This window comes from Spizellomyces punctatus (genome assembly GCF_000182565.1).
Source record: "Spizellomyces punctatus DAOM BR117 chromosome Unknown supercont1.20, whole genome shotgun sequence".
Classification (NCBI taxonomy): domain Eukaryota; kingdom Fungi; phylum Chytridiomycota; class Chytridiomycetes; order Spizellomycetales; family Spizellomycetaceae; genus Spizellomyces; species Spizellomyces punctatus.
Window position 1 is genome coordinate 328,027 of NW_015971556.1, and position 23,607 is coordinate 351,633.

At 46.9% G+C, this 23,607-nt stretch overlaps 9 protein-coding genes across 10 annotated transcripts; 4 read left to right on the forward strand and 5 right to left on the reverse strand.

Annotated features, from left to right (window-relative positions):
* Positions 1–91: 91 nt before the first annotated feature.
* Positions 92–2,116, forward strand: SPPG_09532 (uncharacterized protein; the record flags this gene model as incomplete). Its single annotated transcript, XM_016757706.1, has 7 exons — positions 92–179; positions 243–445; positions 507–771; positions 836–1,098; positions 1,173–1,554; positions 1,627–1,810; positions 1,891–2,116. The coding sequence occupies 7 exons, from the start codon at positions 92–94 to the stop codon at positions 2,114–2,116; spliced, it is 1,611 nt and encodes a 536-aa protein (XP_016604452.1).
* A 337-nt stretch (positions 2,117–2,453) lies between these two features.
* SPPG_08311 (uncharacterized protein) lies at positions 2,454–3,129 on the reverse strand. Its single transcript, XM_016756468.1, has one exon. It carries the CDS (start codon positions 3,010–3,012, stop codon positions 2,596–2,598), a length of 417 nt encoding a protein of 138 aa, XP_016604453.1. The 5' UTR covers positions 3,013–3,129; the 3' UTR covers positions 2,454–2,595.
* Positions 3,130–3,170: 41 nt separating this feature from the next.
* Positions 3,171–4,925, reverse strand: SPPG_08312 (uncharacterized protein). The gene is made up of 10 exons (XM_016756469.1): positions 4,744–4,925; positions 4,543–4,662; positions 4,367–4,480; positions 4,164–4,298; positions 4,080–4,099; positions 3,966–4,020; positions 3,797–3,899; positions 3,676–3,737; positions 3,510–3,616; positions 3,171–3,438 (listed from the first exon to the last, which is right to left on the reverse strand). Exons 1-10 carry the CDS (start codon positions 4,879–4,881, stop codon positions 3,375–3,377), a joined length of 918 nt encoding a protein of 305 aa, XP_016604454.1. The 5' UTR covers positions 4,882–4,925; the 3' UTR covers positions 3,171–3,374.
* A 45-nt stretch (positions 4,926–4,970) lies between these two features.
* Positions 4,971–7,188, forward strand: SPPG_08313 (glutaryl-CoA dehydrogenase, mitochondrial). The gene is made up of 11 exons (XM_016756470.1): positions 4,971–5,158; positions 5,228–5,275; positions 5,341–5,404; positions 5,477–5,544; positions 5,618–5,741; positions 5,806–5,915; positions 5,976–6,187; positions 6,258–6,389; positions 6,451–6,554; positions 6,619–6,833; positions 6,893–7,188. Exons 1-11 carry the CDS (start codon positions 5,116–5,118, stop codon positions 7,042–7,044), a joined length of 1,272 nt encoding a protein of 423 aa, XP_016604455.1. The 5' UTR covers positions 4,971–5,115; the 3' UTR covers positions 7,045–7,188.
* Positions 7,189–7,416: 228 nt separating this feature from the next.
* SPPG_08314 (uncharacterized protein) lies at positions 7,417–11,854 on the forward strand. The gene is made up of 15 exons (XM_016756471.1): positions 7,417–8,052; positions 8,119–8,470; positions 8,532–8,953; positions 9,011–9,097; positions 9,160–9,229; positions 9,284–9,547; positions 9,615–9,743; positions 9,806–9,924; positions 9,981–10,020; positions 10,080–10,648; positions 10,705–10,749; positions 10,816–10,951; positions 11,012–11,064; positions 11,131–11,155; positions 11,216–11,854. Exons 1-15 carry the CDS (start codon positions 7,450–7,452, stop codon positions 11,698–11,700), a joined length of 3,399 nt encoding a protein of 1,132 aa, XP_016604456.1. The 5' UTR covers positions 7,417–7,449; the 3' UTR covers positions 11,701–11,854.
* On the reverse strand, positions 11,713–13,407 carry SPPG_08315 (uncharacterized protein). Its single transcript, XM_016756472.1, has 8 exons — positions 13,326–13,407; positions 13,106–13,235; positions 12,951–13,035; positions 12,769–12,889; positions 12,593–12,700; positions 12,413–12,529; positions 12,189–12,345; positions 11,713–12,124 (listed from the first exon to the last, which is right to left on the reverse strand). Exons 2-8 carry the CDS (start codon positions 13,223–13,225, stop codon positions 11,975–11,977), a joined length of 858 nt encoding a protein of 285 aa, XP_016604457.1. The 5' UTR covers positions 13,226–13,235; positions 13,326–13,407; the 3' UTR covers positions 11,713–11,974.
* A 114-nt stretch (positions 13,408–13,521) lies between these two features.
* On the forward strand, positions 13,522–16,008 carry SPPG_08316. Of its 2 annotated transcripts, none has more exons than XM_016756474.1 (10): positions 13,522–13,605; positions 13,687–13,770; positions 13,844–14,016; positions 14,082–14,294; positions 14,368–14,457; positions 14,534–14,683; positions 14,745–14,901; positions 14,954–15,134; positions 15,197–15,530; positions 15,660–16,008. In XM_016756474.1, the coding sequence occupies exons 1-9, from the start codon at positions 13,533–13,535 to the stop codon at positions 15,300–15,302; spliced, it is 1,227 nt and encodes a 408-aa protein (XP_016604459.1). In that variant the 5' UTR covers positions 13,522–13,532; the 3' UTR covers positions 15,303–15,530; positions 15,660–16,008. The 2 variants fall into 2 exon arrangements, with proteins under 2 accessions (XP_016604459.1, XP_016604458.1); XM_016756473.1 differs by having other exon boundaries at positions 13,687–13,761.
* SPPG_08317 (uncharacterized protein) lies at positions 15,385–19,530 on the reverse strand (the record flags this gene model as incomplete). The annotated part of the gene is made up of 17 exons (XM_016756475.1): positions 15,385–15,722; positions 15,781–15,885; positions 15,941–16,298; positions 16,357–16,688; positions 16,756–16,972; positions 17,025–17,143; positions 17,213–17,254; positions 17,316–17,475; positions 17,549–17,638; positions 17,697–17,790; positions 17,856–18,125; positions 18,185–18,352; positions 18,407–18,597; positions 18,675–18,831; positions 18,887–19,048; positions 19,161–19,293; positions 19,359–19,530. The coding sequence occupies 17 exons, from the start codon at positions 19,528–19,530 to the stop codon at positions 15,385–15,387; spliced, it is 3,108 nt and encodes a 1,035-aa protein (XP_016604460.1).
* Positions 19,531–19,802: 272 nt separating this feature from the next.
* SPPG_08318 (mannosyl-oligosaccharide glucosidase) lies at positions 19,803–23,532 on the reverse strand (the record flags this gene model as incomplete). Its single annotated transcript, XM_016756476.1, has 20 exons — positions 19,803–19,928; positions 19,993–20,082; positions 20,146–20,393; positions 20,452–20,508; positions 20,563–20,739; positions 20,807–21,037; positions 21,103–21,217; positions 21,275–21,365; positions 21,425–21,475; positions 21,531–21,749; positions 21,836–21,998; positions 22,059–22,122; positions 22,175–22,332; positions 22,391–22,510; positions 22,564–22,624; positions 22,732–22,817; positions 22,875–22,922; positions 22,989–23,141; positions 23,210–23,296; positions 23,358–23,532. The coding sequence occupies 20 exons, from the start codon at positions 23,530–23,532 to the stop codon at positions 19,803–19,805; spliced, it is 2,520 nt and encodes an 839-aa protein (XP_016604461.1).
* Between the last annotated feature and the right edge of the window lie 75 nt (positions 23,533–23,607).

Sequence of the window (23,607 nt, forward strand, 5' to 3'; positions counted from 1 at the left end):
CAGGGTGCTTGAACTTTCAACGTTGAAGGAGCGAGATAAAGTGCTACTTGGAACAGGTGAGCTGTGATACTAAGCAGTTTGATAATGGCTAATGTTTGATCTTCTCGATTTCAGAAACGATTCCACGTTCTGTGCTGTTGGTGACCATGCAGGATGTCAGTACGCACTAGCTGCACTTGGTGAGGCAACCATCAAATCATGCACCGTCACCTGCAATAAGCTCGCTGAAATGTGATGTGTAGGCGACGGTCAGCTCTTCACATTTATTGTCGATCCGGAAACAGGTTGTTTGAGGGATCGCAAGAAAATCTCACTCGGCAGTCAGCCTATTACTTTAAGCCAATTCCAATCCAAAGGACAGAGGCACGTGTTTGCCGCGTCTGACAGGCCTACGGTGATCCACACCAGCAACGGGAAACTGATATATTCGAATGTGAACCTAAAAGTATGCGAGCACCGTCTCCCAAATATGTGCGGCTAACATGCTAACGGGATACTACATGTAGGAAGTTACTCATATGTGCCCATTCAACTATGAGGATGAGGCTCTTGCTTTAGTTACTGAGGGATCTTTGAAAGTTGGGACAGTGGAAGCTATTGAGAAGCTTCACATCAAGAAGATACCTCTTGGGGAGACGGCGCGTCGTATTACGCATCAAGAAAAAAGTGGGACGTTTGGTGTTCTCACCTTACGAATAGTCCAGAATGAGGAAACAGGGGATGAGGAAGAAACAGGATATTTGAAGCTTTTGGATGACCAGTCTTTTGAAGGTACGAGTATTGGATGGTTCCGACTAATACTATTAATTTTTGTCTTCTGAAATGTGCTTGCCAGTGTTGGACCAATTTGCCATGGACACGTTCGAGAATGTCCAGTCGATTGTATCCACGGAGTTCACTGGCGACCAGAAAACGTACTACTGTGTGGGAACCGCGTATGTACTTCCGCAGGAGGACGAGCCGTCTAAAGGAAGGATCTTGGTTTTTGACGTGACGGAAGAAAGACGACTCAGACTAGTTCATGAGCAAGAAACTCGTGGTTGCGTTTACTGCATGGCGTCTCTAGGAGGAAAGTTACTGGCGGGTATAAATAGTAAGGTCAGCATCCCTTCCTGTGCATCACTGGAGTTTAGAGTGATCGCAAACGCTTTACACATTCAATCCCCCATCAGGCTCAATTGTTCAAATGGGAGGTAGCTGATGACGGTATAACCATGTCCTTAGTGGAACGAGCCACACATCACGGACACATTCTTGTATTGACGATCGCCGTGCGAGGGGACTTTGTGCTTATCGGTGATCTAATGAAATCGGTATCCGTCCTCTCCTACAATGCAGGGGATGACTCTTTGGAGCTGATAGCCCGGGACCCGGACGCGAATTGGATGACGGCGGTCGAAGCGCTGGACGATGATGTGTATATAGGAGCAGAGGATCATAGTAACCTATTTGCCCTCAGAAGACGAAGTGAGGCGCAGGTGGAGGAGGATCGGCGACGATTAGAAAGTTTTGGCTGGTTTCATTTGGGAGAACAAGTAAACCGGCTGAGGCATGGTAAGATGGAATTCAGCGTCAAACGGACACCCGGACACCCGCTTATTCATTTACTGTTGCTTGTGAACACAGGCTCGCTGGTTATGAGCTTGCCTGATAATGAAGCTGTTGCTACCCCTGTACTTTTATATTGCACGGTGAATGGAGGTATCGGCGTCGTGGCGACCTTGGACGACAGCACTTTCCGCCTGTTATTGGATGTACAAGACAATTTGCGCCGAATTGTGAAAGGAGTTGGGGGCCTGGCCTATACAGAGTGGGTATCGGAAGTTCGGGGACAGTCTGCATCAAGCTTTACAATTTCTCATGAAACAACATACGGAACTTTATTTATAGGTGGCGGCGGTTTGAAAACCGACGGCGAACTATGAACGCCGAAAGCTTTTTGGATGGTGACTTGATCGAATCATATCTTGATTTGACGAGAGAGCAGCAGCAAGCAGTGGTGGATGGAATGCGACTGCCGAGAGACGGTCATCGCGACGGTCATGGAATGAAGAAGCTAGACATCAAGGTCGAGGAACTGACTCGTATGGTCGAAGAACTGACCCGTATACATTAAAACAGTTCTTATCAATTTGGTTTTATGCACAACTCGGGATTCCAGTTGGGAGCGTGGGTTACGTGATGTGGAGATTCTTGTGCCATGTTCAGGATGGTAGCGCGGCTGCCGATGGGGAGCCGAGACCAGTGACAGAAAGCATCGTTGCGAAAATGATGGGACAAGCTACTCACCCACATAATATTTCTTCGACCACTTTTGAGCTCGCACATGTCTTCCAGCCTACCCTGTTTTGTTTATATGCAACGTTTGATTCGGCTTTATTCCTCACATTCCTGAGGCTTCAAGGATGGGACCAACAACCTCCAGTTCTGGTCTGAGAAGTACAGTTCTAATGACTGTCCCAAGTACGGTGGGCAAACTTGTGGGACATCTGAAAACTAATTTATTGCAACATCATATATACAGATTCAAATACATTGAATGGCAAACTTGCTTTGGATTATACTACTATAAACACTTGTACACCTCGTGATCCACTATTTCCTTTCACCCCCAGAATATGCAGGTTCGGGCATTCCAAAAGAAGGAACTTCGCCCTTCTGGTCTCTTGAGGTTGCTCCCTGCGCCGGTGGTGGACCCTGAGGAGGGTAAACGTAGTAATTCGGAGGCGGCATGGCGGTTTGACCGTAGGTAAGAACGGAGCCTGGGGGTAAACCCATTGCAGCCAGCTGTTGATCGTACGCCCGTCGTTGCTTCTGGCGTCTCCAAAAGATTACGAAAAATGCGATAATAGATAGAACGAACACCGCCAAGAGAATCGAGCGGACAATAATGTTGAAGGTTCGCTGCTGGTCCGTTACGTTGGGGCGTAAGACGACGACTTGTTCGCCCTGTGCCAGCACTACCCCGCTAAGGAGGGGGAGTATCTGCAACTGGAGCGAGATGCGATTCATTTTCTCGTTTCGTTGAGGTCTTTGAAGAGGATGTGTTGTTGGATGGTCGACAGCAGATGGTGCGGAGGTGGCAGCTTAAAAGTGTACAGAGATCTCACCGCCACCTCGTCTGGCTGCCACTCTCAAAAATTCCAATTGCCCCTCCGCCTTGTTGTCTCAAGAAGGTCCATTTGCTTGAAACAAGTCAAATTAAATTACATAACGGCCGATCAAGCATTGGTAAGCATTATATCCGGATATAAGTATGAAATCATTATGGTTTGAAATGGTTGAAATTCACTGATATGTGTCATGGCTATGAACTGGTGTTGCTTCCAATTTCGTCTTTGATTACAGAAAGGACACAGTATCTTCGTTGTCCCTTACTCCACAACAGGTCTTAATGAGTTGTAATGCTCTCCGAGTCCATAAGCATGTCTATGATACCTAAAACAGACAATCCATCATGTTAAAGGGCGAAACTGCCTGGCACCCACTCCGAAAGCATGATTACTTACGATAACATTAACGGCTCTCCAGGAAAATCTTCTCCTATTTTTATCAAAGGAGATCCCATTTGAATTATCTGCAGATGGCGTCGGAGGCCTCGAGATAGTGCTTGTAACTTGGTGATGAAAGGATTAGACGGGCCATTCAACTGTGTCATTGTCAATTCCTGCATACCTCCAGCTGGCCTCCCCAAACTGCCGTATTTTCTACTTCGTCACAGTATTTGTCATATTCTTCTGCTCATCCGGGTCAGTGTCCGCGGTAGTACAAGTTGTCATTAATATGAAAAGCATACCTGGAGTATATGGGTTTCCATCCTGGTTTACAAGAAAAGGCACAAAATCCTCAGGATGTTCTCTGAGATAGTTCGCTGCAATGCTTCGTAGGTCTTTATACGACTGCATGCAAGATAATTCTTGTAAGCTTCAATTTTGAATATGAGGAGTGCATTCAGACGAGGTTACCATTGGTTCGCCTTTTCCACGGAAAGATATCTGATCTGCAATGGCGTTGTACATGCTGGGACATAATCACGATAAGCCAGAAAGCTCATTGAGCCAATGTCTTAATAGACATACCAGTGGCCATCTGGAGTGATCTGAGACGGCATTACTTTTCACCTTAGAAATATCTTACGAATGGACAGCCGCAGGAATACTTGCCTGCTTTACTGAGAGACCTAGCGGCAAAATAAGGCTCGCAATGGCCTCATCCTCGATCTCTTTGTGATTTACCATATCTGCAGCCTCATCCGCTGCCTGACGCCGCATTTCTTCAAACTCTGCTGCTTTCCGTTGCTACAACGATGACATCATGAGGGAACTGTAATGTTAGGTTTTCCTCATACTATGTGCGGCCAGCGCACCTTGCGTAATTTGGCTTTATTTGGCTTCCGGGCCTTGTCTTGAACGGCACTTGACGATTCACTGGCCATCGATGAACCATCCGGAGAGTTTATTGCTTCTACAACTCCCACATTCTGCCAAAATACTATTTGAATTCGAATGTCTCAAACGAATGCGTATCCCGACCAATGCTCACATTTTGTGTTTGGTCTTCGTCTGGCCCTGTAACTTTGCTTTTGGCATCGGCTCGTTCCCGCTCGTGCCTTTCACTTAAATCTTTCTCCAGCTGAGCTATCTGCGCCTGGATCTCCTTTTTCTGTAGTTTATTAAAAAGCACAAATGTCATAATGAGATTAGCACCGGAGGAAGTAGCTCATTGCGTGGTTGAAGATGTGACCTTTTGTTTATTTCCTCCAACAGTCTTTTTAAGGGCGGTGATTCTACCAGTGAGTTCCTTGGCCTCACGGCGCTGGCGAGAAAGAACGTCTTCCAAAGATTCATTACGTGCCACTGGTGATGGGTCTGTGGTAGACATGGCTGTTTTGAACTATGCTCTGCACACACGGCGATCAAAACAGCTACATCACGTGTGGACCCACTGTGACGCTGGCGCGCAATTTGCCCAGTTGCGACGCAGAACAAGTTGTTCAAAAGTTGTGGCGTTCTGTTGTGGAGGGTTCGTACGATCACCCCCACAATCTATTCATCCGCCTCACAGCATAAAAGGAGCTTCATTGGGCCCTTGTACTGTCCTAAACTTAGGAAATAAATGGCATTCACGACACGACTCTTTAGGCCGGCTTTGGCTACAGGTGAGTGCGCGCTATATGTCCTAAACGCAGCCAGTTAGGACATTGTGCTGAAATGAGAGATATTTGTAGGCTGCAAAACAACCTCTCGCGCTTTCGCCACAGGCACAAGTAAACCGAGTATGTCTGCCCAACTGTGGGTGTAGAGATAGCAGAGCACAGGTTTAACAAGTCGCTGGTTATAGAGTTCGACTGGACCGATGCGTTCGACTTGAACTCCCAGTTAACGGAGGAGGAACGTCTCGTAAGGTGTGTTAATTTTGGCACCCTCCTAAGGATTCCATAGCTTTGCATCGGAACGCCGAATTTATGATCTTCTAGGGACTCGGCACGAGACTACTCGCAAACGAAACTCCTTCCCAGAGTCATCGAAGCGACAAGGAACGAAAGTACGACCGTGACCTCTTGTTTTGCCCCTTTCGTCCCTTCAGCTGAGGACAATCATTTTCCATCTTCTGGCAGAATTCGACCGCAACATCATGTACGAGCTGGGAGAGCTTGGAATGCTGGGGTCAACGATTAATGGATACGGATGTGCAGGAGTTTCCTCTGTCGCCTATGGCCTGATTGCTCGGGAGGTTGAAAGGTTAGCCAACTTCTGCTCCCGGCCTCTACAGCTGGTGCGCTTATTGGTTTACTTTTTGTCCAAGAGTTGACTCGGGGTACCGTTCAGCAATGAGTGTACAATCATCTCTTGTAATGCATCCCATACATGCGTACGGAACAGAAGCGCAACGCGAAAGATACTTGCCGAAGCTCGGTGAGTTTACGAAGGGGTCGCTCAGGAGCCCAGCTCATTACTGATGCTTAAAATGATTAGCCACCGGCGAACTTGTTGGGTGCTTTGGGCTGACTGAACCAAACCACGGTTCTGATCCCGGGTCTATGGAGACAGTGGCAAAGAAAGTCGATGGCGGATATGTTTTGAATGGATCCAAGACATGGATCACTAACTCACCTATCGCCGACGTATTTGTTGTTTGGGCCAAATCAGCTGAAGATGGGCAGATTCGTGGTTTTATTCTGGAAAAGGTAATCAACGACTCGCCATTGGTTGTCTGAAAGGTCCAAGACTAAAGCCCGCGTAACTAAACGTCACAAGGGAATGAAAGGCCTGTCGGCTCCAGCCATTAAAGGCAAGTTTTCCCTACGTGCGTCCATCACCGGCATGATTATGATGGACGACGTGGAAGTTCCGGACGGCAACTTGTTGCCCAATGTCGCCGGACTTAAGGTATCGTATTCATATGCCCTTTGTCTGTCTCGCATGGAATTCTATTCAACGCATGGAGCAGGGACCTTTTGGCTGCCTGAACAATGCCCGATATGGAATCTCTTGGGGTGCACTTGGAGCAGCAGAAGCATGCGTCAAGCAAGCTGTCGATTATACTTCGGAACGGTACGCAGTGACCCCTCTCAATCTTCTCTGGATATGCCAATAACTAAAATTTTGCTTCTTGTAGGAAACAGTTTGGAACTCCTCTATCGTCTTTCCAGTTGATCCAAAAGAAGCTTGCAGACGCCCTGACAGAAATTAGTATCGGCCTACAGGCTTGTTTGCGAGTTGGGCGGTTGAAGGATGAGGGCAAGCTGGCCCCTGAGATGGTTAGCATCGTCAAGCGGAATAGTTGTGGCAAGGCGTTAGATATTGCAAGAACTTGTAGAGACATGCTAGGAGGTACTGGTATGCGGTGGTTTGAACAGCATGTGCGCGAAATTAACTGTTTGTTTTGATAGGCAACGGGATTTCTGACGAGTATCACATTATCCGTCATGTGATGAATCTAGAGGCCGTCAACACTTATGAGGGTACCCATGACGTTCACGCTTTGATTCTTGGTAGGGCGATAACAGGTATACCCGCCTTTTACACATCGAAGCGCGACTAGGATTAGAAATAGTAGACGTACTAGAGTTTGCATGACTTGGAGCGTTTAGTATGAAGAGTAGGATAAGAAATGTTGGCACTAGTTCTCCAGCTCACGGCAACGTGCACAATACAATCACATCCGACCCACAGGTTACCTCGCCAGCATCCTCTCGTCATTACCCTCAAAACTACATTATTGTCCTACCGCTCCAGTCTTCCATGTTAATCAGGACAGCGTAACGGCCTTATTCGAGGCTGGCCGATATGACTGTGAAGGAACGAAGACATGGCGAACCGTTTGCACTTGAATTGAATGAATGCATTGAAACCACACTTGGATAATTGGTTACATCGCTTCAGGTCGTAGCTTGCAGGCTTCGTGCGAACTATTGAAAATGTAGCATCCCGTTTCTTATCCCAAAGCATGACCTCGTGTGTCCCACAGGAACTTTTGGCCATTGGAACATTAAGATTTATTTTAAGCGAGGCCTTTGCTCATCTTCATGCTATCAATACGATAAAGACAGAGCAGCTGGCACCTCAAACGTGGATAACATGGCCGGCACGTTCGAAACCCAGTCTTCCTAAAGGTGACCCGACGTTGATCGAGGCCTTGCAATACGCTTGTGACTGTCATGTAGCAGCCGCAGAGTTCTGGTGTGCAACGATAGTTGGTCGGCAAACTTCACATAGTTCTGTGATCTCGGGGAACGGGTTGGTGGTGCCATTCGACATGAACCTCAAAACGGAGGAAACCGAAGAGCTCATTATAGATGAGGACGGCGAATCAGCTAGCCCAATGGTTGATGGTCTGAAAGCACAAGAGACAATGATTGTGCGATTATACCTGGTTCCTGAAGACATCGAGGGTCGTCGCACGATTCGGTCGCTACCATCAGGGCGAGCGCGCACTTGCCGGAAACTGGTTTACCGGCTACTGCGTGCAGTTAATCCAAGCCCAAAAAGGTGGCATTTAGCCGATGACAGTGTGGGCATGTATGACGAGGCTGGATTGTACGCATACAAGGTGTGTTTTCTGCATGACTTGCACCACTCCTTCCCTGTCACGAAGCTGATCAATGTCTCCTCGTAGCCAGTAAACGTCGGGCTTGCTCAGTTGTATCAATCAATGCCATCTCCTGTGCCATTTGTCTTGGAGAATAGAGCAAACTCCGCTGATGCTTGGCTTGTGCATCAATCTCAGTTACTCGCCGCCCCTAACGGCATGAAGACTCACCTATTTACATACCAAAAGAATACCCTTTGGAAATTATTGCAACGGGAGATAATCCCTCAGAGGGTCCTTGATCCCGATATGCTGGAGTGTCGAACTGCTGATGAGGGCCGGCGATATTGGTTGCGTATAAGTACGGGTCAAGTCTATAAACAACCTACCTATTATGAAGAAGCCAGAGGTGGAATAATTTGCGAGGACATGGGAACAGGTAGTAGTCATCTCAACTTTTAGATACTTTGGAATTGGTCCTCACAAGAAGCCTGTTTTAGGCAAAACATGTATCTGTATCGCTCTAATACTTCACACCCGTCATCAAATAAGTGAACCTCCGATTGACTGCTTGGGAGGAACTGTGCGGACAGATCTAAACCGTCATTGGCTCCACCTTGTCGATGGGGATAGTTCCGATCTATCAAAAGAGGCAATGCCACCCTCCTTAAAGCAATTGGCGGTCGTGAATATTATAAAACATCGTACACCATTTCGCCACAAGAAAAACCGGCTCCCGGATCCGCTATACAAACTTTTGAGATCTTCTCCTCCGTATTATCTCAAACAAGCTCGCCAAAGTGTACGCATCAGCCGTAGCGCGGCGGAACCGCAGCCACCTGTTAAGATCTATCTGTCCTCGAGCACGCTAGTTGTAGTTCCTGATACACTCGTTGATCAATGGCGCATGGAGCTGAATAAGGTACTTGGCGGCTAGAGTGGACTCTTCCCACTAGAACTGCTCCTAACTGACGTGCAGCACGTGGAAGACAGAGTGATCAAGCTCTTGGTATTGAAAGATAAAGATGACACCATACCATCTGCGGTGGAGCTGGGGAAGTACGATGTAAGTGAAGAGGAAGACGCAGTGGGCGCTTATTGATATTGTAATTGATGAGGCTGGTGAAGATCGTTCTCATGTCGCATCCTCGGTTCGGATTGGAATATCACCGAGGCGGGGGCTTTGAATTGACAAGTGGTTAGCACGAATTCAGCGCACTATCAAGAGAATTGGCCTTAAAGCAGTCTTTAGATACACGATACCGATCACCTTTACTTGAGGTGCGATGGCTGCGGTTACTTGTCGATGAGGGGCATAGTATGGCGAGGAGGAAAGAAGGCTCACCCCAAAGCGCACTGGCAGCGAATTTGGCGGCGGATAGGCGCTGGGTTTGCACGGGCACTCCCATGCCCAATGTTTTGCACAGCAATTCCGACGAAGATGAGAAAGATCTTCAGAAGCTCGGATCCTTATTATCAGAGTTCCTGATGGTCGAACCGTATGCGTCGGCTAAAGGTTGAGCTAAGTGGGTTTACCTGCGTCTGATACATGGCTAGCGGACTGACGTTCGGTCGCTTGTTAGATACATTTAGAACTGTGATCGCTAAACCTTTTTTGGAGAAGCAATTTCATGGATATGAAAAATTGAGAGATTTGATGCATAGAGTGATGGTGCGAAATCGCCAAGAGGATATCGAGCGGGACGTCAAGCGTGAGTACAAATCATGCAAAGAGGGAGGTTTTGGACCTCTGGAGTTGACGAGGCCCGTCTAGTTCCGGCTCTTCATGAAAGACTGGTGATGTTGGATTTCGGACGCTACCAACGAATTGTTCACAATTGCTTGCTCAGCTTTTTTGGAACCAATGCGATCCTCAGTCAGAGGGAACATCAAGTATGTCTCCATTGTGATGCAATAAGGATACCTTAATAATGATTCCCCTTTGTCAGGATTATTTTTTCCACCCTAGTCAAAAGAAGGCCTTGCGCGGTAAGTCTTTTCAGAGACAGTCACGCTCCGCAAGCTCCTGACTACTAACTCTTTTGCAGAGGCTGTGCAAAATCTCTTTTCGTCATGCTTCTGGTATGCGGTGTCCCATTTACCTGAAAGTATAGCCTCAACGGTTGAGAACGTTGAAGAAGGTTTGCGATTTGCTGAAGAACGAGGATATAGCGCTCAGGACGTCGCTCAACTGAGAGCTATCAAAGCTACTCTTCTTGATGCCTTGAATGACCATTCGTGGCTGCAGGTTGTGAAGAATCAAGAGGTGGTTTATGGCGTCAGTCATTGCCCGCCGACTCTGCAGACAAAGGCGGTTGTCGCATCAGTGAACTTGTCTTCGCACAACTGTTCACATGAGTATTTGATACATGCAAAGAATATCGAAGCCTTCCGGAAGAATGTTAAACTGGAGGGGGCCGATAGCAGCGAGCAGCTTTGCGAGGATGAGCCTTTATTGGAAGCGCCCAAACCGATATCTCCTGATTTCGAGGGTCCACAGTACATATCACCAGAACCGCATACTACCGCCGACGATGGAGTCGCCGTTCAAATACAATGTGATCGATCTGCTATCGTATCAACATCGAGTGTGAAGTTGACGTACTTGGCAGATCAGGTTGGTGGTTATTCACTGTAGACGTCCTTTCGTTACTAAGGTTACTGGCACTGCAGATTATAAAATATGCCCCCCATGAGAAAATCATTGTTTACGCTCAGGTATTAGGCATCATGTGAATTTGTTGGCTACGTAGTGTACCGCTTCTCATCATGGCCTCCCAATAGCTCAACAACGAAATATACTACATTCATGAACTTTGCCGGTTGGCAAGGATTCGATGTATTTTGTTTCATCGACAGCAGAGGGTGTCAGAACGCGCACATAGCGTCACAACTTTCAACACAAGCGATCATGCCCCAGGTGTGTTCCACCAGAGACAAATATGTTGGTGGGTCGAAAGCTGATCCCCAGCGGCTTCAGTCATTATCATGGATACCAGATTAGCGGCCTGGGGAATTGATTTATCATCGGCAGTAAGTAACCACGGGTCATCATTGGTCCTTCATGCATTCTGAATCGCCAATGCCCTTCGGCACTAGTCAAGAGTGTACTTCATCAGCCCAGGTAAATCTGCGGCAAATAATCAACGCCGGGCTATTCTTTTTGATTGATTGAAGGGCTTAGTTTGGCAGCACGACATGGAACGACAGGCGATCAAGCGGGCACATCGAATAGGATGCACACGTCCCGTGCACGTTGAAACCTTAGTAATCCGAGGAACTGTTGAAGAAGACATCGTGAGAAGGCGAGGTGAATTAGTGCATGCTACGCATCCAGCCAAAAGGTTGACAGACGATGGAAAGATGCGGGGCATTCTCAGCTCAGCACTCCTCATTCACTCTCCTGACAATGACGAGCCTGCGAAGAACTTTGCGCGGCTAGAAACGCCAATTATCTTGTTAGCAGGGAAATGTTCAGCAGCCGTTGATTATTACGCGCAAAAGGACACTCCCACGACCAGACTAAGCCAGGAAGATGACCAAAGATGCGACGCCCCGCGGAAACGTTATGACGGAGAGGAGGAGGCGCAACTGCATATCAAGCGGACGAAGCAAAATCCGATGGGATTTTCTGCCACCCATGTAAACCGTAGGGTGCAGTTTACATAATGCGCTAATATCAGGAAACCTGCCATAGCAGAAACTGTGAAGTCACATAGACATAGAAAAAGAACCAGAACAGGATCCAATTGGTGGTCCCACGGCTTGTCTGTCTAATGAGGCTGTTGGTACATATCAATATTTGAAAAAGATCTTCCACAAGATCCACTGGAAAGCTGGGGGTTGGGTTCGTCAAATCTTCAACGATTCATTTCAGTGGGCAGGCTCACCCCATAGATACGATTTTGTGCACAAAATTACAGCATTATAGAACGCGTTCCCTTTATGCTTCCAAGGTAAGTGCTACGCCAACCTTGTGCACATTCTCATGGAGACGGGTAGTGTCAAAAAGACCACCCAAGGAAAGCTTGATACCCTTGCGGAGGAGTTGAGTGTATCCAAGACCAAGCTGACCGCGATTGTCAATTTTCGCCTAATGACCACCAGCCGAATTAATCAGTAAAGACCACTAAATAGATTCTCAACCTGAGTCTGACCTTCAAAAATGCATCATTGTCGAGAACATATTTGGAACCGACTTCGATATGGACAGTGTTGTCAGCCGACTTCACCCAGGTAGCCTTCGCACCTGCCTCAACGTCTTGATTGACACGGTGGTAATAAGACGCAGAGTAAGTGCTCAGCGCGTTGGTCCTGCAACGGGCAGAATATTCAACCGACAGCCAACCCTCACTGGGGAAAAACACGCGAATAAACTCACGCGTGCAAAGCCAGGGAATACTCGCGGGCAAGATAGCCAAAAGCGAAATTGTACTTGGTCACCCGAGCATCGGAGACATCGTATGCAACTTCACCACCCGCAAGGAAGCCATCATTTCTACATATGTAACTTTAGAACATTTTCAAATAGTCAAAGGTGGTGTCAGCCACGGTATCCTACCCAACGACAGCATCTCCATGAAGGGTCGGCCCTTTGAAAAGGTCCACAGATGAGCGGGTGAAGAGATAGTCCTGCTTATACTCAACACCAGCCTTTGCATTCTTGGTCCTACCACCATACTCGATTAGACACGAGGAATGCCACTAACATCTCTCTATTAATGGCAGGAACTGTACCCCTTGGCAGGAAGAAGGGATGCTTGGAAATCCAATTTCAAGCCCTTTGCAATAGTGTTATCAAGTTCAAGTTGAGCACCAAGAATGTTACTGGTGGTCCACGATTCCGTAAAAGTGACACCTTTGTGGAATAACGGGCGATTAGAAAGCCCTATACGAATGTGATCGTTGACGGCACGTACCACGGAGCTTGTCGGTGTATTTTGTTTTCAGTTCACTGGCAATTGCGCCGGTCTTGTTATCTTTCGTCCCCAACACGGTGAATTTCTGTGGCAACCGACGCAACATCAGGCTAGGTAACGTTTCGAGATATGTAGCATAGTGCCTAGTCACATACAATGCCATTGGAGGTTGTGGTGTTAACTTCAAGCTTGGCCGAGCCCACCGGGAAGTCCTTGCCCAACAAATCGTTGGTGGTCTTGCCGATGTCAGAAAACGCAGGGGGTACGTTGGCCATTTTATAGGTTCTACGCGAGGAGAACCAGACAATGCGAACGTTACGACACCGTCAGGGTTTGCGTAGCTCGGACGATCGACAAGGAAACATAAGTACCTACCGCAATTTCTCGACGGGGAAGGTTGTCCGTTAGATGTGGTAGATGAGTTGGTCGACCGTGGTCAGTTACCGGTCACATTGTCCTCTGATATTAAGTCATGTTTTTTAGATGACGTCATCTATCATCGTATCCTTGGCAACGGAGGACGCACGTGGGTTTCAAGCAAGCGATGCGAGTTGAGTAATCAAAGGTTCAGCAACAACCAAAATGCAAGAATCTGAACATGCTCCTCTGCACGTTGGCACTTTGCATCTCTGCAAAAGCTCCAGAGGCTCAACCTGTACGTCTACGAATTCTTTGTTTGTTCTTATACTTGGCTGGATTGTAAATATCAAAAATATGTAATAAACGTCACGTTCAGATAGAGCAAAAATTCTGGATAAGCGGGAGGGAAACTTTCCGAATACGTGTGAATACTATGTTCATTATTGCGACTGTAAGTATGGTATGCATTTGACGTGCTCACCGCACTCGAATGGATACTATCTGACGCACTAAGCTAACATCGCAAAAAATAGATGACGGTCGACTGGATGAGTGGGTAAGTGGGGATCGTCTACACGAGGAAGAGCTAGCCGACGAGGCAGCCGAAAACTCGCGATATGGGAACGATTTGGACGGTTCTCATTATAATGACGGCCGCAAAATGACGCGCAACACGAAGCGGAAGCATAAGGAAGGCAACAACAAGGTACGCGCTCTCACCCTGCTCAGATGATCATGAGGATGCTTTGTTACCAGTCTTTTCTCCTGCAGAATCCACATGCTCTCTTCAATGAGACTGAGCCAGAATGCGAGGAGCGGCCAAAAATCAAGAATATCGACATTCTTCAGTTCGGTTCGGTTTTAATGACTCCTTGGTATTTTGCACCGTATCCTGCTGGAGAGAATGGGCAATGGAGAGCTTTGTATGTCTGCGAGTTTTGTTTTAAATACATGAAGTATTCCAAATCCATAACATGGCACAGGGTGGGTTCCACCTTCTTTACCCATTGAGCAAATTGGAACGTCAGGTAGCATACTAACGTGATCCAAATGATAGTCGCATTGTAAACGACGCAAGCCTCCTGGACAAGTAGTCTATGCAAAAGAAAGACTTCGGATTTATGAGGTCGACGGGAAAGCGGAGAAGGTTGATCTTGTTTTTTCTAGTCACCGCATTTGCTATGAGTCTCATCATGAATGAGACCCGCATTCATTGGTCTTAGCTTTACTGCCAGAACCTGTGCCTATTGTCGAAGCTCTTTTTAGATCATAAAACGGTCTATTACGACACGGAGCCTTTTTTGTTTTACGTACTTACGGAATCAGAAGTAATGAAGACGGACGTCGATCATGCTATGGGATATTTCTCTAAGGTTCGAAAAAGGAACGAATATCCAACCTGATTCCAAGTATTAGACTTTCGTGTCACCTCAGGAAAAGCAATCATTTGAGTCCTTCAATTTGGCCTGCATTCTCATACTGCCGCCGTACCAGAGGAAAGGGTATGGTCGATTGCTCATAGAATTTAGCTATGAGCTCTCGAAGCTGGATGGAAAGATCGGATCTCCAGAACGCCCTTTGTCAGATCTAGGTAAGTAATCCATTTATGATCCTTTTGATATTTTTAACCAAAATGTTGGCAGGTCTTGCTGGTTACAAATCATATTGGCAGGCGGTCTTAGTTGATATTCTGTTAAACAACACCTCTACGAAATGCTCCATAAATGAGCTAGCGCGATTGACCAGCATGGATGAAGAAGATATCATTTTCACCTTAGACACTATGAACTTGCTACGATTCTGCGACGTCTCCCATACAATTTGGTAAGCAATATTAAGGTACTGTTCACGGACGTTACTGTTGGTCCTGATGATCCTTCTTGTAGCATCACACCAGTCATGTTGGAAGAGTTTCTCAGGAGCAGCAAGACGAAGTGGGAAAGATCCGTCGATCCAGAGTGTGTCAACTATGTCCCTCTAGCAAACCGTTGAACATTTGTCATATCCATGAGATGCCATTGTGTAAGATTACAAGATGCTCTATTGTATGCAAAATCTATGCGTGGGGTGTCTGTTACTGGGCCGTCTTCTTCTCTCGATTGTGTGCAGCTTGCCGAATCAATGCCTCGATGAAGGAATGTTGCTGCGCGTTCAAGGCCTGTCTGACGAGAGACGCTGACTCCGGGTTCCCCGCCAGCCGCTGCATCGTCCTTTCAAATTGTGAGTACGCTTCAATATGGTCGAGCGGGGTGGTGAAGAATACATCTTCCTCTAATTCTTCCACATCCCAATCATCATCGTCATCCTCGAAAACGGCATCTTGCGCGGACCCATTTTGCCGACTCTCAGCGGCACTATGAGCCAACATTTCAAGATATTTATCGTCATCGTCGAGGACGTCACAATCATCATCTAATCGCTATGTTAATACTTCTATGCATCTGAATAACGATGCATTTAATGCCATTACCAGGTGCATCCGTGAAAAAGATCTCTGCGTCCTCATCTTCTTCCACATCCTGCTCGTCTTCGTCGTCCAGACCCTCGGCATACATTTTTTCTTCTGCTTCTCTTGCTACAAGTATATTAGACTCTATATAGAAACGTGCCGCGAAATCAAGCTACTCTACCTTGTATGGCTTCTGGATATGATTCAAACACCTGCAGAACACAAAGAAGAACCTGAGTCCAGCCGGGCCCCTGGAGGGATGGTGGAATTTGATTCAAAGGAAGGTCAAGGATTGCCAGAAGTGCTAGGATACACAATTTTTTGTCATGCACGCGCTTGAAATCACCAAGGTTCTTGAACCAGAACTCGAGCACGGCAGCTGTCGCCGCTTTTTGCTCTAGCAACACCAAGGTACCCGCCGGGTTATAGTAAATTCCATTGATCACCACTTCGAGGCATCGCACTTTAAACCCGGCTTTCTTAAGCCGACCGCTCTTTTGAATATAGGGAAGAGCCAATTCCAGGAAGCGTGGTACATACTGGCGCCAGAACTGTCAGTGTATATCTTCCTAGGGCTAATACAAGACTTGCACTAACCACGTCCACATGTCCACGGAGGTTGAGAAGGATAGCCTCTATCAGATCACAAGCACGGCTCCTATTTGTATCTGTGAGATGCTCATTATCCTCTCGTAGCACGGTCTGGATGATATCGTAGATCTGTTCTTGATGTTCCTTGCTCTGTGCGAAAGTTTCCTTGCCGAAGGACACGTAATTCTCCAGACAATTTGCCATCTCATCGATATAATCGACGGCATCGGTTTTGAACGCTTGATATATCAGCGGCCAGATGTCCCACATGACGCGCGAAATCGCCTTCGCACAAAATGTCGTCGTTTCGATGATATCAAAGGTTTCGTCGTACAAATCTAAGGTTAACGAAAATTTAGGAAACTTTGTTTCAAGACATGGTCCACCAAACGATCGAACATGTACCAATGACATTATGTTGAAGTACAAAAGTAAGCGCGGGTGCCACAATAACTTCCAGCTCTACGGATATCTGCGGGGATGCTTCCATAGCGAGCACCAGGGTACACAGTGTGCGTAGGACACCCTGTGCTGCCGCCGTCTTCTCTTCCAACGACTCGTCATATTCCATATCCTCGTTTTCAGTGCTAACCTCTGCCATCAAGCGGACGAAGGTATCGCGCTGAGAGAGATGATCAGATCAACAGAGGAAAAATAGACACTGAAGATCTCACCAGTTGGGTAGCAAGTTGAATAGCAAACGGCGCCAGCTCTTCGGAATAGTCCGCTACGAGAGTTTCTAAGACCTGTGTCAATGTTTCCATGTCCACCTCGTTCGTCAGGTTCATTAGGGCTGACAAAAAGTAAATACAAAATCAGTGGTCGAGATTTAATTGGATCATTATCACTAGACGTGGGCTACCTTGAATAATACTTTGAACGTGTGGTTTCATTGCTTCATAGACTGTTCCATGTTTAGTTCTCGATGTGACCCATCGATGCCCAAGCCAATCCGATGTACTTACTCATCGGGATTTTTAGATATATCCGCAGAGCTAGGGCCGCTGACACTCGGACGGGTAGGTCTGAGTCGACAAGGCAGTCGAGAACTCCTCGGAAAGCCATCTGCTGGTTCCCTTCATTCTCAAACACGAGACCCTCGTAGCTTAGCAATGTTTCGCATGCCTGTTGCAAGGAAAGAGTTTACATATGGGACTATCCACATGCATGAGCAGGCACGGAAAATATGCACACATACCCGCGCGCGCAAGAATGCATGACTGCTCTTCAATTCCGGTAATACATGTGTGACAATAAATTGCTCAAGATGTCCTTTGATGGGGGATTTCTATAGTGCGGGAAGCAGTTATGAATTTGAAGCACCAATGCCGAGAAATTAATATTACATTATCTAGTGCCAACGGAGCAAGACATGACATCATCTTTAGAGCTCCATCCTTATGACGAGGGTTCCGCTGCTCCTGGGAAGTTTCTTCATACCTAGTGTTCAACAATAAGCCCGTGACGAGGGATGTTCAATAGCTTTATCATGTTGCTCTGCTTACCTGGCGATAATCGTGTTTATAAGGCTCACAATGGGCACAAATGTTTTAGATCTAAGCTTCGCGATATCGAAAAGCAACGTCTCCACTGCGTGAACCGGACTTCGAAAATCTTCGAGAGGATTGTCGATCTTCTTATGGACGTACTCTACCGGATCTGTATTCCATAGTTCCTCATCCTCTTCGTTGAAGCACAAAAGCGGGAAGACAAATTGCAAAATAATGGCTTCCAGATGGGGTTTGATGATATTCCAGGTTCCTACCGGTTTCACGCTGGTTGCCAATGGTCAGCCTGCTGTTGGTAGATGACCACTCACTATCTCGTGACAAACCATTTAGTGACAAAATCCGCGAGGTGCTGTTTGACTCTTGCAGACATCCAGACCCCCGATACCAATTGCTCGATCTGCTTCATGTATACATTGAGAATGTTTGGCGCAAAATGCTCCATAAACACTATAGAGAAACTATGGTATGCTTTCTCGGGCTTCCGGCCATATCTACTGGGAGATAAGTAACCCGCTACCGGCCAGAGCTGTAAAATGATCGCTTACCGTTCAAACAAGGTGTTTAAGCAGCTATACGCCCATTTCTTAGCTTTCCACCACGGATGTTTTTCGCGCTCCAATGCATCAGCGGGCATGGCGGGCATGTCAATGGGCAGCGTTTTCTCAATGACTTGCACGAATAGTGTGCCCCAAGGAACCAAGGATGACGACTCTTGCTGAGTCTTTGAAAGTGACATCTATCAAATTACAGAAGTTGAATGTGTGAGTAGTAGTGCACTGGGCGCGTCCAGCACACACTGAACAGCTATCACACCCTAATGGTTGCATTGTATGTTTTCAAGATCGTCTTTAACATATCTCCAGCTTCAACATCGGTCAAGGGTACGAGTCTGGTTCCCACTGAGTGCAGTATTGGCAGCCCCCTTTCGATAAGCTCGTCCAAAAACTGCCGCTTTTCAGGTTTCGCCCATCTGTTGTACGAGCACGATGAGCTCTAATAATTTCAGGCATGGCTCATTCACTTACTGAAAACACTTGACGAATTCTTGCACAGCGGCGAGGCCTCCGTACACCGACGCTTGATCCTGAGCTTGTACCATATTCATCGAGTCTTGAAGGAACTGCGGCCAAAGGCCTTGGGCATAATCGTACTGCAGCATGCGACCCAGACAGGTGATCAACTGTACTCTTCAACGGTAGCCAGGACAGTTGTTTAGAAATGTCACCAATAGTGTCAGAAGGCCAGCAAACATGGGTGATATCAACGTTTTACCATCTCATCAGAGTTTCAAATACCAACCTTATGTTAGCTGGAAGCTCTACTATTGCTCGAAGTATGTGCTGCCGCACAAATAGCTTATCCCCTTCATTCACAGGCTTTTTGCTTTCAGGATCCCAACCTCGCTGGAGTCGATTCTTGAAGTAAATTGCAGCTTGGGTGATAAATCGCTTAGGGTTGTGTATGGTAAAAAGACAAGTTCAGTCGTCAGGACGGTACCTGCTTGACGCACGGCAACATTGGCATCAGAGGTTCCCAAAATTTGCAGGACGCCAGGCAGAAATCCTACGGATTCTTCTGCCTTACGCAATTCAAGTTCTGCCTGCATTCGAACATTATGGTCAGGATGCACAGTAGCCTCGAAGAGTCGATAAAGCACGCCGGCGTCCATCTTTGCCAATGGGCGATTCTTCAGTTCCAAATGTGACTGCGAGTGAAATTGGAAATTGGTCGACAAAAAAAATTATACCGCGTGTGTCACGATGTTCAACGTTCACCCCAGACCAATGCTGGTAATAAACCTTTTAGCACCAGAGTTCGCTGGTTAATGTAGGGTATACTGCAGTGCGCAAATACATTGGAACTGAATGAAATAAAGGGAACGGTAACGGCAAGCTTGTTGGCAATAACAGTTTGAGTAATTTTTGTTCGGTCCCAACCGTATTACGTGTATATCTCAGCCATTATAAGCACTATGAGTGCGGTCCAGCCCGTAAAAGGATGGGATCGCTTTCCAGTCCCGTCGATAGAGGAGTACTGTTCCCAGACATATCCGGTACGGCGGTATTCCTATAACAATGTTCAGATACCTTAGCTTCGACGGGAACAGACGCGGTCATCATCAAACGAATACCTTAAAAACATTCTCTATTAGGTTCCTGCGCAGCTCGCGGTATATACGTTGCGCCCTTTCCTGGTGGGGTCCAGGTTCATGAATATAGTTCTAAATCGCAGGAATCAACATTAACTAACGTACAACAGGGGAGCGTGCCGATATCATATCTACCTTGTATAAGCTGGAAAGCGCAAGATAGTTGATATTTATCCAAATTGGCCCACGCCAATAATTTTCCCCTGTGTTGTAGTATTCATCATCTTTGCTTAAGGATGCTAATCCGAACGGAGTCCACAAGTGTCTTGGATCTTCCATCAAGTCTAAAACTGACCCCAAATATGGGGAATCCGGACCAAGGAGACCAAGAAGAAGCGGGAACAAGCTAACGTAGCCCTTGTGAACCACGTAATAGGAACGGCCTAATTGGAGGAAAGGAGTGAGGTGGGAACGGCGATTGGTAGTATCACACGATATAACCTTTCTCATCGATTGACAAATCACAGAATGTCTTGGACGCTGGATTCCAATGCAAATCTGTATGAAAAGGTACTTCAGTATCCCGATACCGCACATAGGAAATGCCGGTACCTTCTAAGCTTTGCAGCATACGTCTCTCGTCCTCGAAGAGCAGACCTGTGTCCTCTTTTTCACCGATTTCCTGGGCAATTTCTTTCAGTGTTCTTGCGTAGAACGCCATCCATGAAAGGAGGTCTACGTGTAATTCCCCAGAATGAGGAAGTACGGCCCTGGGGTAATCATCCAATCCTTAAACCCGATACTAGCGCATTAACAAACTCTCCACGCACATGGATTTCGTCAATAGAATATTTACCACTAGTTAAAGTATGAATTCCCTGTCGACCGCGCCAGCGATATCCCTCTCCTCCCCGAGCTTTGCGGCCGCCAACTCTCTCATCACCCCACTGCGTTTCGCGGAACCATTCGTACTGCTTCTTAAACCTCCTGTAAATGTCCCGCAAAAACGACATGGCGAGCTCTTTGTCCAGAAGGTGGCGATTTATTACAACATTGATATCAGTGGCAGCCACGCTGCGCAAACCACCTAGAAGCGAAAGCTCAATCTCTTCAAGTTGTTTATTCTTTTGTGCAATAATGGAGTAACTTTACCTTCCTGCAGCGCTTGAGATTGAGCGCGTAAACGCTCCATGAAGGCTTTAATACTCATAACGAGGGTGGGAGGATTCGCGAAGTGGGGATATTGGGTTTGGAATTCAGCAGGCACCTGTACTTGATTTACTATCTTGAACCGGACCATGTAAAGTCAATATTTGAACGATACCTTGCTCCGTGCTTCTTCTCCCAATATCTGCTCACGTGCAACCCATCCGTCGTCATCTATGAGGGCTGCCCAGTGGGCAACGACATCCAGGCTACCAGAGATAGGATAAGTTGTGACAAAGAGAACCACCGCTACAATGATGTGACCGACCTCAAGTCATTATCCCATTGGCCTATAAGCAGTTGATGGAAACCTTCGTCCCTAATCAATAGGATTAGATGCAGAATCGTAGACGTCAGCTGGTTCGTTATATTACCAAAGAAACCCCCTAGGGAAAAAGGGGCGGCTAGGTACGGCTGTGAACAACGAAGTTGGACCTTCATGTTGAGGTGCGGGCTGCGGTCCTGCCGTTTCCAGCATGTCGGCGTCGAAGTAGTCGTCTGACAAGTCATCCATCTCCTGAATGTAGTCTACCGGCTCTGTCACATCGACCTTTTTAAGGGCCCTGTCGACAATGCTTGTGCCGTAGAAATATCTAAAGCCTCGACGAATTAGATGACACAAGTTTTAACATATTCAATTTATTGCAGCCACTTATCGGTGGCAAGCATATCAACCTACCCAAGACCCCCAATCATATTACCCAGCAACGACTGTGCAAAAGCAACCTGCGTGTCATTGAACCCTTTCTCATATAGACGAAAAGAATCCTCAAAACGAGAATCGAACTTTTGAGAGGCGGAGTTCAAAATGCCGTTCAAAACTGCGCCGGAGAATCGATCGGCTAATGACCGAACCAAGGCGTCAAAATCAGCCGTGCTTACTGTTCAGTCATTAGTCTTACCATCTGCAGCATTGGGACTCCCTCCATGAGATCTGGCAGATTTAGAGAGGAAAACTACGTCGAACTGGAGGGTGATGTTCAGCAGTGTCAAAATTGATGCTCACGAGCGGATATACCTGAAATGGTGGTTTCAGAATTTTTTGGAATACATATACATTGCAGCTGGATGCTGGCCGATCTTCCAGGAAGAAAACGTGGGCAGGATGTGGAGGTGGATCCCGGTACTTTAAGAGTTTCTCTTGTGCATCTGATAAAATTCGGCGCTGAACGGCATCTTGGACCAAGGCAGGTCAGCAAGCAGGTGAGTCCTTCCCAGGTGATCCTCAACGGACCTTTTATTTGCCAGATGTGTTCGCTGGGCAGGTCGAACCCTGCCACGTGCGTTTCAGAAAGATCTGGAAGATCGTAGGTCGACGGATACGGACCGCCCCGCGGCGATCGATTATCAGGATCTGTTATTTTACTTGGTCATTGTGGCAACACTGCTTGCAAAAGTAATACATACGGTCGACAATGGTCACCGCAAACTCCCCCAGCTCTCTAGTTTTGCCTCGTAAGAATGTTGGCTACGTTAAAATGAGACAGGTAACAGTATAATCTTGAATGTCAGTGCCTTTGATGAAAAAGACAACTACTGTCGCCGAGTAGCCTCTGAACCATATGCTTCACAAACCTCCGAACCTGACTGCTCCAGATTCATTTCACCCTCCCCATCCATTCCAATGTAAAAGAGTACTGATATATCTGAATCTGATATTTCTTGAAAAAATAACATTACGATAACTTCTGTTGACGGATGTCCATTAAAGAACTCACCAGAATCTTCCAAAGCACTGCCTGTTACACGGACAACCCAATCGCCCCCTATGCACGAGAAAACTCAGACTCGAATTCGCTCTGTATTCAACAAAGTCAATACTACGAACAGACCATGCTCCCCTTCAGGGTTTTTGATAAAATCGGTTTGGATGATGATGTGATTGAGCGGATCCCGAATGCCTTGTGTACCATATGTCCGACCATCATGCTTTTGCCAGGAGTAACCAGATAGGCCATCGCCCTGCTCGCACGTATGTCTTATATCTGAGTCGCTTGCCGATATGAGAAAGCGTGTTTTGTACAGAATCACGTGTATAATAGCCGTACTGTACTTTGTATGGTTGCGGGTGATATCTCGTTAACACCATACCACATTAGACCAGTCAACAAGGTATTCGGACTTCGCGTACGAGTACCAACTGCAATTGAACGGCAGCTTTAGCGGGACATGTAGAATTGCGTTTTCGACCATAGACTTACAATACAGGTTTGGTCTATAGGTGCCCCAGTATAGCGACTGGTTTGCAGCTGCCTGAGCATTTGCGGTATGCCATGCGTCTTCCGCCTTAACTCCTAGAGCAAGTGTTCCCAATAAAAACCCTATGAGTGCATTCCTTAGTTGAACTGTCACGAAGGAATGGATGTGTTCGCGCATCGAGATCATGATTGGGAAACGTCCCATGTAACAGTCAGTCGTCTCTGGCTGTGGTGTGTGGCTGGGCGTTCAATG

Excerpts from the sequence above, each read along its gene's own strand:
- SPPG_08311 (XM_016756468.1), bottom strand. The coding sequence starts at position 3,012 with ATGAATCGCATCTCGCTCCAGTTGCAGATACTCCCCCTCCTTAGCGGG.
- SPPG_08314 (XM_016756471.1), top strand. The coding sequence starts at position 7,450 with ATGACCTCGTGTGTCCCACAGGAACTTTTGGCCATTGGAACATTAAGA. Across the intron at positions 9,744-9,805 it reads TATCGAGCGGGACGTCAAGC|TTCCGGCTCTTCATGAAAGA; the intron begins GTGAGTACAAAT and ends AGGCCCGTCTAG. Across the intron at positions 11,065-11,130 it reads GAATTGATTTATCATCGGCA|TCAAGAGTGTACTTCATCAG; the intron begins GTAAGTAACCAC and ends CTTCGGCACTAG.
- SPPG_08312 (XM_016756469.1), bottom strand. The coding sequence starts at position 4,881 with ATGTCTACCACAGACCCATCACCAGTGGCACGTAATGAATCTTTGGAA. Across the intron at positions 4,663-4,743 it reads TTGGAGGAAATAAACAAAAG|AAAAAGGAGATCCAGGCGCA; the intron begins GTCACATCTTCA and ends AATAAACTACAG. Across the intron at positions 4,299-4,366 it reads ATAAAGCCAAATTACGCAAG|CAACGGAAAGCAGCAGAGTT; the intron begins GTGCGCTGGCCG and ends TCATCGTTGTAG.
- SPPG_08316 (XM_016756474.1), top strand. The coding sequence starts at position 13,533 with ATGCAAGAATCTGAACATGCTCCTCTGCACGTTGGCACTTTGCATCTC. Across the intron at positions 14,295-14,367 it reads AATCCATAACATGGCACAGG|TCGCATTGTAAACGACGCAA; the intron begins GTGGGTTCCACC and ends TCCAAATGATAG. Across the intron at positions 15,135-15,196 it reads GACGTCTCCCATACAATTTG|CATCACACCAGTCATGTTGG; the intron begins GTAAGCAATATT and ends TCCTTCTTGTAG.
- SPPG_08313 (XM_016756470.1), top strand. The coding sequence starts at position 5,116 with ATGGCATTCACGACACGACTCTTTAGGCCGGCTTTGGCTACAG. Across the intron at positions 5,159-5,227 it reads TAGGCCGGCTTTGGCTACAG|GCTGCAAAACAACCTCTCGC; the intron begins GTGAGTGCGCGC and ends AGATATTTGTAG. Across the intron at positions 5,405-5,476 it reads GAGGAGGAACGTCTCGTAAG|GGACTCGGCACGAGACTACT; the intron begins GTGTGTTAATTT and ends ATGATCTTCTAG.
- SPPG_08315 (XM_016756472.1), bottom strand. The coding sequence starts at position 13,225 with ATGGCCAACGTACCCCCTGCGTTTTCTGACATCGGCAAGACCACCAAC. Across the intron at positions 12,701-12,768 it reads TCCCTTCTTCCTGCCAAGGG|GACCAAGAATGCAAAGGCTG; the intron begins GTACAGTTCCTG and ends GTATGGTGGTAG. Across the intron at positions 12,125-12,188 it reads ACAATGATGCATTTTTGAAG|GCGAAAATTGACAATCGCGG; the intron begins GTCAGACTCAGG and ends GGTGGTCATTAG.